Source organism: Dreissena polymorpha, chromosome 3, assembly GCF_020536995.1.
Source record: "Dreissena polymorpha isolate Duluth1 chromosome 3, UMN_Dpol_1.0, whole genome shotgun sequence".
NCBI lineage: Eukaryota > Metazoa > Mollusca > Bivalvia > Myida > Dreissenidae > Dreissena > Dreissena polymorpha.
Window position 1 is genome coordinate 115389066 of NC_068357.1, and position 9954 is coordinate 115399019.

Sequence of the window (9954 nt, forward strand, 5' to 3'; positions counted from 1 at the left end):
AGGTAACACGGGACTGACCACGATGCTCGAGTAATCGCAGGTTTCGAGTGATCCATGGTATTATTTGTTTTCACTGTTTCGGTTGGAGATGCTCTATTTCTGACCGCAAACTTCTTATTAACATGTAAGACGGTGCTTGATAAAGAAAAGGTTTAGTAAAAATCGTTTAAGGTTACAGTACTAAACTAAACTATACGAATGAGCATTCATTCATTAAAGTTAATCAACATACAAAAATAACACACATATAATCAAATATATTTCCTGATCTACAATGTAACTATCTCCTACAAGTGGGTTATTGACTCGATTGCTCAGGAGTTTGATAATTTGTAAGACTATTTTCTTTCTGTGTTGCCATGATTCAGCGCAAATGACAAGAGGCATTCAGTTAATTAAGAGATTCTGATGTATTATATGCTACGCGCTCATTATGTTTATTCACATAAAAACCTACTAAAATATCGGAAATATCAAACAAAATAAACTGTATTTCTTGCTTACCGTTTCAACTATACATATTATGCTAAATATATTTCAAACGTATTCGAACATCGCCATAATTAGTTCTGTATGCTTCGCCTAAAGACCTCCGGCTGAGAATGAGCTTATAAATCATTTTTTTAATTCAATGAAACCTAAGCATTAAAACGTTATCGAACATCGCCATTATTATTTCTTTATGCTTCGCTTTAAGACCTCCGGCTGCGAATGAGCTTATATATCATTTGGTGTGGCATACTAAATTAATTTATTCAAAAATCACTATAATGATTTCTTAAATTGATTGTTAAATTACTCGACCCGAAATCAACCTTTTGACCCACTTCCTCTTACGTTTGTTTCTCTATCGGGATGTTTGCGTATTGCTTCAATTGTAAATGAAATCCATACTTTGAGGAAATAAAGAAATAATATAACAATAAGTGATAACGTTTTGACCGATATCCGACAAAGGCATATGATGATCGATAAATAGCTCATCATTGATACCTATTTGGAATGTCAAACACTTCGATAACATGCCTTAAACAAATAGATGTTAGTATTATCGTTGGGTTTAAGCAATACTGTGTTATTTAAAATACGCTTAAACAGACGCGTACTTGAGTGAATCTAATCCATTAGAGCGGGTCTTGACAAAATGATTCATGGAGTTAAAACTGTGTCCTAAAGCAAAGAATGTTTTTTTTACACAAAATAAGTCCATTAAATAATGATAGCAAGTCATGAAAACACGACATATACTTCATACTTAGTTGTATTCCTTTCATAACAAAGGGCATATATATTTTTACAAAATACACATTGTAATTCATGTCAAATTTTTATTTCGGAGCTTTTTTTTCTAAAACTGACACATAAATAAAATAATGTTCAATAAATGAAAACAAACAAAATCGAAGATTATGCTTACAAATCGTCGCACTAAACCATTTTGAGTTGTCCTTTGAATAAGACAGTTTTTTTTAAGACAAAACAAGACTCACCACAATTTCAATGCCAAGCCAGCCAAGAACGTTGCCGGTATTTTCGGCTTTTGCGAGAGCAATATACACACTCATTAATATAATATTTCCTGCTCTAGCACTTTTAAATACCAAGTGAATTGCGGGAATGTTATTAAGTAGAGTGATATTCATCAAATCATATTGATTTGTAACAACACTGAAGTGTGTATTATTATTGTTATTATTATTACTATTATTATTATTATTAGAATTATTATTAGTATTATTATTTTTATTATACATATTATAAGGCTTTAAGGTTCAAAACAGGTAATTTAATGTTTCAACTAATGAAAAATACCGTGAAAAGTATCTTTAAAGATTTCTTTTTTTATTATGAAATGATGTCTATACGTTAAGTTACGTTAAATTTGTATACGTTAGGTAACAGTGGTAAAGCAATGAAGGAAAATTGAAGAAGAAAAGTATTTGATATCATGGTAGACTAACCCTTTTTAAATATAAACTAGTGAACATAGGAATTAATCAGTATTCTAGTCAATTAAAATCGATAAAATATGACACTAGTAAAACAATTATTTATTTAATTGTCTTTCTTATCTACGTTTGATGGTTTAGTTTGCTTTTTGATAGTGTTTGACAAACTGCTTGCTTATTACATAGCAAAAGGATTTACAAAACAATTTTAGAATAATAGCACGTTTTTACGTGCAGGCATAGAAATGCTATGCATACATGACCTTGTTTCTATTTGTTTGGAAAGTGTCTGTTTGGTTTCAGTGCATGTTATATTGATTATGTGTTACATAATATGGTATCGACTTAGTACCAAACTTGGAATGTATATGTCTTCCTTACATTGGCCAATTTACAAAACGTCTTATATGAACCATAACATGTGATATTAGCGCACGAGCAGTCTGGTCTAATTGTCAAGACTGCTGTGATTTGGATCTGTGGAAAAATATACGAGAGCGTATTTGCAACCTAATTAATATGAAAAACAAAATTAACTAAAATGTAATGTTTCTTCACAATGCAATGTCCAATTGCTTGAAAAAAACGTCGATTGAAAGCGTTATCTCATCAAATTTAAACTATAAACGAACATTGCTACAAAGAATTTCGTAGAACGTATATATGCTATTCCCGGCAGAAACATAAAGCTAATTTGTTTTATACACATTACCTAAGTCTTATAAAGCAATGGTTTGTCAAGCGAATCATATAAGTTCATGTTCTTCGCTGTACTCTTCACGTAAAATGCCTAAACTGTGAAAGTCAACACGTAGGTGGTACAGTTGTACTTACCGATGTTAATGAGCTTGTGACTCTTTATTAAACACAATAATAGCCCATCAATCGACGTATTGATACGGAGGCAAATACTTGTTCAATGCATTCGTTTTCCGCGATACATTGCGCGTATTTTACTTTTATATGTCATCGATGTTCCAAAGAATTATGCCCTCCACATATACTCAGACCAACATTGAAAACCTTTTATTGATTTTCAACCCACTGGCGCATCTGAAATTTTAATGTGAATTATATAGTTGTTTATTTGGAGGTGTTTTGAATCGGCGAATAGCTCAACTGTAACTGATAAAAGTTTTGTCTTCTTAACTATCATACTCGAATATTTGAAATTAATAATCAGACATTCATTTCAATGGACAATCATAATGATACATTAACGTAAGTAAGACATAAGCACGTCCGTGTACGTAAATAGTTGGACGTATGTGAATGTTACTTCTGTAGATATGTGTACACTCAAATAAAGGCAGAGGCCATATTTGAAAGATTGTTTAAACACTGTAGAATACAAATATTAGTTTTAACATAATATAGTGTTATTTAATTAAACAGTCAAACCAACGCGTGTTTTACAAAGTATAGTTTTTTATAAAGCAGTTTTGAAACGTCCATCTTATTCGATAATGAAGACCCTTGCGTGGCCTTTACTTCCCACATCCTGGGTAGCGTTTTCGGTCTTAGATTCCACCTTGTTTTTCTTGCTGGAACATATACACGATTACTTACGTTGGCGATGAATATTATTATTATAAATATTTGAACATGTTAATACCAAGAAAGTGCTTAAAAATGCATTGACGGACGGTTATGAACCGAAAAAAATACGATACACCGCGTGGATGTTAAAAAATATTGAAACGCGATTACAATTAAATATGTGTTACAGCGCTTATTGTATTACAGACATATACCACCTATTTCTTACCTGTACATTTTATATGCAACCAGTGCCACTAAAAATCCGGAAATAAAGGCCATGGTGCCAAATATGGAGCCAAGAACAACATCAAGTTTTGTTTCCTGTTGGTTCTCCTGATTTTGCTTCGCATATGTAGAACTATGTACGATGTTCGTATGACCGCCATCAACAGTGCTCTCACGATTATCAGTTGAATGAAGGAATCCATCTGATGCTGTAAGTGTCGTTTGGAAATTGTTATTCGCGCTGTCATATTTTGTGTCTGTCGTTGACATATCCGTAGTACCTTCAATGCAGACGTAGCTGCCGTCATTATTAATACAGTGTTGGTTCATACCACAAATATTGGCATTTGTGCACTCATCTATATCTTTTCCACAGCTTGAGCCTTCCCAGCCGATATCACAATCACATTTATAACTGCCAGCAGTATATTTGCAGTGCTGATGGAATCCACACGTGTTAGTGCTGCTGTTAAAACAACAAGATATTTATCAGACATAATTCAATCGAATATAGCATAAGTTGCAAACTTAATCAAACAAAAAAGAACGTGCTTCAGTGCATACAGAATTCTAACCTATTACTGCATTCATCGATATCTTGACATGCCCCGTAGGTTTCATTATAGGCTTTGTTCACGAATCCTCCAAGGCAGACTCGGTCCGCCGCGATGACGTTCTCGTCTACGTATTGGCATCGCAGTCCAGTCCAACCCATTGAGCAGGTGCATCTGTGGTTCGGAAAAATGTAACATATCGGAAAAATGATAATTTGTGTAAAATGTTTCTGATATGAGTATTTTTAAATAACGGTGGTGGATGAAGAAACTAACATATTCTAACAAATAATATATTAATATTTTGTATAATATATCAACGCTGTAATATTTATCATTGCAATTGCACACACATTAACAAATGTTAATGTTATGTCGGAATAATTTTCTGTCAGTGGGCCTTCAAATACACAACATTTTTGTTTGTATGCCTGGTTTTTAAACACTCGTGTGATAAACACTGGTTCATTTTTAAACTCAAACTTGCCGTGTATTGACAAATACAACATAATACGAGTTGTTTAAATAGAACACCAACACTAACAACTTCAAAACTGAAAGGCGTTTCTGTATTCAGTAGGACTTGCTACTTACCTGAAACTCCCTAGAGTGTTTACACAGGCACCTGTCCCAAAGCGAGCGCAGAGATCATATCCCAGAGCGGTACACTCATCTATGTCCGTACAATTATTGCCCTTTATACAAATGTATCATTGAAATATTATTATTTTATGCGACTAAATTGTGTGTGTGTTTATGTCAACGTCAAACGTATACATGATAAACAATAACCGGTAATATGTTTGATTGTTCGATGTATTACACAAAACATTATCATTTACACATGTACGGTAATCAATACTTTCGTATGCATAGTGCACGTATAATCGTTTAACTCGAGTATAGCATACAGTGCAATTTAAAGCAGATCATTAAATAAGAGATATAATTATAAAAAGCATACATTGAAACGATATTATAAATCGGCTTATTGAAATGATAGGTGCTTGATATACTTAGTTTGAAAGGTTCATTTCCCAAAGAAGGTTATTTCGCTTCGGCATCATATAGGTGATGATCTTGAAGAATGCAAACAAACATTGATTATAGAAATATAACAGTAATAAATCGTGATAAAAGTGAGTATACTAATACATTTACCACGAACCCCGCCATGCAAGAACCGCACTCCATCTCGCCAGACAGGGTGTTGTTGGTACACGTCGACCAGAAGGGACATATTTTATTACCACATTGCAGAGTCGTTCCATTACTGTCTTGTAACACTTGCTGAAGAAAATAAACGGTATCTTTTTAGTGTTAAGAAACTACTGTTGTCACATTTGATTATTGCAAAACATGGTTTGGTTAAGTTTGTATCGCGTAATAACAATGTCATTGTTCATAATCATGTTTAGCTAGGTGCAAATCCAATTGCAAAATCCTGACTTGAACAAAAGAACATAATTTTCCAAAATGGTTGACACAAAAATGAGTGTAAGCATTTTGAAGGTGTGAACAGTTAGGTGCTAAACTTAACAATAAATTTGTTTCAATTCGTTAAGTCACACACAGTAAAAATACATTATAATTTCATTCAGACAGCCGTAAATATAAAGGGAACAATAAAAAGTATAAACATGTATGAGCAAAGAATAGCAGCTTTTATTTAAAGAACACATAAACTTTATGTCGTATATTTTCGTTTAAAATAAGCTTTCGTAAATGCGCATACCCTTGAAATATATCCATTTCAACATTAGTGCCAATAAGTTTGCGAGGCTTGTTTTCAAACTTAAATGAGACCATTATTTTTCGATAAGTAAAATGCGCATCTACACTCCAAAATTAACGTCACACTCATTTTAAAAGTATACGTACATGTATATAGTAACGATATGACCTACTATAAATAATAATAAATACTTACACAGCCAACCAAAAAGACTTGAAACGAAATAATGTTTCTCACTACAGTTTTCATAATTGGTTACGTCTAAAACACACACAAAATGCGAGAACTATGGTTTTTGAAGAAACATACGTACGACCAAGCGTTTTTGGACTTATGTCGTCATTTAATATGCTAGATTTATTAAAACCCCAATTGAATCATAAAAAAATCGCATCAATATATTGGTACAATAAAAATACTTATTTAGGTGATAAACGAACATCTTAAACAAACACCATGTTTAATACAATCTAGTGCATGTCTTTGACACAGATAAGCCAAACCATAATTTTATTATTCACTTTAGTCCCCAAACAACTAAGAGTGAAATTCATGGAAAGAATGTATTATGACAATGACCAAATGTAATATGTTTGTAACATCTTAGCATGCGAAAGTGCGTGTTTCTTATGAAATGTTATGTTGTACGAAATCATTTATTTAAATCAAAACTCTTATATTTCAAATAATGTTTAACTGTTTATTTGTCGATTTTAGATTTAAATCGTTTTATCATTGCATGATTGGTAATTTTTCATATATAACTCAGGTTCTCAAGATGGGAGTGAGATTCATACTTTTTCGTGTACTGTCACATCATAAATAACAAAAAATACTTCAGTACTTTGAAATAAGTACGTTAGTTTTTCGCCCGATGTTACTTTATTATATAATTTATTGAACCATAAAAACTTATATAATGAAAAATATAAAAGCTTGACAGTGAGGCTTATATTATTAACCTCTTTGTACGATTCCGTATCTTGGCCGTATTTGTTCCGTACATATGTTCTTGGCCAAAGTCAGAATGTCGGATTGCCAATACACTTTGAAACTTGAAAATAATTTACTTTCTTTTCATAAAAATATTAAGTATATTAGTTTTTACCAGAAGTGAAGTGATCACACATTATCACTTCACACGAGGTACAGTGAAACGATAAAGTTGTCCTTTACTTGTATTATCCACTTAATTTACCGAATAACATGTTGCGATTTACTGATGAAAGTAAAAAATAATTTCAGCTTTTAAGGCATACCCGTAAAGATGCTTCCTATGTTACAAAATATTTCTATCTTAAAACATTGTTTTATTTGGTATTGAGGTATGCTTGTTACTAGGTTTAAGTAAGAAGAAAAGACGATGAATTTATATGGCGACACGAGATTAAGCGAAATTGCAAGATCTAATCACAGTGTGATACTAAGTTCAAAGTGCAATGACAAGAAAATACATAAAACATATCAATTTTAGTTTGAGCTTTATGCCTAAATATGAACAGACACTGATCAGATTAATTTATCATCAAACTACTTTATTTCAAGTTTAAGATTAGATAAATGGTCTTATATATCATTTGATTGCAGTTTGATGCCGTTCGTTATGCCACTAATTCTAGTAATAAAATCATTATGAATAAAACTGATGTTTCTCAACAACTAAATAAATAACCATCCCGTGGAGTTCGCGCTTACAACGTCCAATGTCTAAAGCGTTATTAAGACTGGTACTCATTACCTTTTCGGTATGATATCATTATATTTAATCGTTGTATCATTTGCTGAGTTTAAAGTATGTTTCAAGTTTTCATGTTTGTTACATATTTTTTTCTGTACAAAGTTGTCTTGTTATTAAAGTTTGGGCAGAAAAAGTACTTGAACATTCGATTTGGTATTTTATTGAAAATGATTTCAAACCGCCGTCACACCTTACTACGATCAAATCAGTCAGTTTTGAACTTGCCGATAGTCATACTTGGAATGCCGATGTTCTTCTTAACGATCATGCTATATTTTACCCATTATCTTTGCATGAACGCGTCGTTAGTACTACGTCGTAAGGGTTTGCTTTGCGTTTATACTTCGATGTTACTGCGATTACGCGGCGATCTCGACGTCACGGCGTCAACACTACGATCTTGTGGTATCTTCTACAACTCTTCTGTGACCTTGACGTGTGCACTGTGACTTCACTACATCAATACAGCATGCGGACTGCGTGTATAAAAATGCTGATATATTTCCAAGAACCGTGCATTTATGTATTCGCTTCAATTTTGAAGACAGTGTATTTTGTGTTATCCATTAGGTCATCGTTTTGAACACATGCTAAGCGAGTAAGGGTAGTGGGAGTGAGAAGAAGTGAGAAGGACAACAGCGCATTATCCTGAGAGAGGTTTAATGTTCTACACACAGTCTACTTCAGTACCGGACGTAAAGAAACCCCAGCAAATCCGAAAAAATAATTTAGATCTGGATCGACCTTCACGAACTCGAAGGGGAGTTACATAGAGAATAATCACCGCTGTTTTTATAAGGAAGCAGTCGTGAATAACTAGTAAATAAATAAATTGTCTTTTGTGAGACTGAAGTAGAAACAAATACTAGAACAACTAGTATCAACATGAAGATGATTGTATGTAAATGAATGATTTAATACGTTCTGATCGACTGATGTGAAAATAAGAAGTGAGAGTTGTATACTAAGTTCATATGCCATAATGTGTAGTTGATTATAAATAGCACTGAACTCCTTTGTGCCGCGTTTAAATTTGAATGCTTTAAGATTAATTTAACGCACACATGTTCTCCAATGACACTTAAATCAACTACCAATATATATCTTTTCCATATAGTATTTAGAAAGACAATTGCAAATTTAAATTGACACTCACACATAAAACTAAACAGCAAAATATGTTTGTGTAAACATAGTTATGGACGAAACAGCGATGCAAATAAAGGCTTTATTTACACAATACACGAAAACAACATGTGCACATGTAAACATCCATATTAAATTAATAGTTATCAAAGCCGTGTTAACACGAATATAGAAACTAATGTTCCGAACAAATGGAGAGTTTAAACTAGCCTACTACGTCTTTGTTATAACAGATAGACATTCAAGAGCTATTAAAAGATTTTCATCGAATGCATCGACATCGAATAAATCTTGATGTCTTTTAACTTTTGTTGTAACATTTGTTACAACGATGCCTATGTATTGTCAATGTGTTATGAAATTGAATGAATTTGAAAATCTGTATAATAAATTGTTTTACATATGCAACCCATATATGCCTGACAGCAACAAGAACATATAATTCCGGCTTATTTCTGATCTACGCGACGACTCATGCATGTATCTTTTACAGTATTCTTTTATTTCTTGTTAAAAGTAAAGCTAGGCATTTACCCGGGTCAAACATTTAAAGGGGCCTTTTCACAGATTTTGGAATGTATTGAAGTATGTCATTTACTGCTTTATATTGATAAATGTAAACATTGGATTTAAAAAGCTCCAGTAAAAGATAATAAAAGTAACCCTCCACTGGGCTCGAACCACTGACTCCTGAAGTAAACGTCTATCGCTTAGACCACTCAGTCATCCGTGCTTATACAGTGAGTGATGTATTTTATACATTATATACACAATCCTCGTAGTATCAAAACATAAAACGACAACAACAGAACTCTCCAAATCATTCAATCGTTTCGCGTTGCAACGCTTTATAATTTTCATGTTTTTTAATTGTCAAAAGATGCGTATAATGGATATTATTGAGCATGCATGGTAAATGTTCAGTATTCCTGTTTCCTCACAAATATCATAAAAACAACGAAAACAATTGTTTTTATTTGGTCTATTTACCAAAACGTGGAAAGGCCCCTTTAATTGACCGTTCCAATCTGTGGCCACAGCTTTATACTATTTACGGTATGAATG

At 32.8% G+C, this 9954-nt stretch overlaps 1 protein-coding gene across 1 annotated transcript; it reads right to left on the reverse strand.

The window, feature by feature from the left end:
- Positions 1 to 1308: 1308 nt before the first annotated feature.
- LOC127871124 (fibrillin-1-like) lies at positions 1309 to 6341 on the reverse strand. The gene is made up of 6 exons (XM_052413840.1): positions 6201 to 6341; positions 5432 to 5560; positions 4865 to 4965; positions 4292 to 4444; positions 3718 to 4182; positions 1309 to 3493 (listed from the first exon to the last, which is right to left on the reverse strand). Exons 1-6 carry the CDS (start codon positions 6252 to 6254, stop codon positions 3406 to 3408), a joined length of 990 nt encoding a protein of 329 aa, XP_052269800.1. The 5' UTR covers positions 6255 to 6341; the 3' UTR covers positions 1309 to 3405.
- Between the last annotated feature and the right edge of the window lie 3613 nt (positions 6342 to 9954).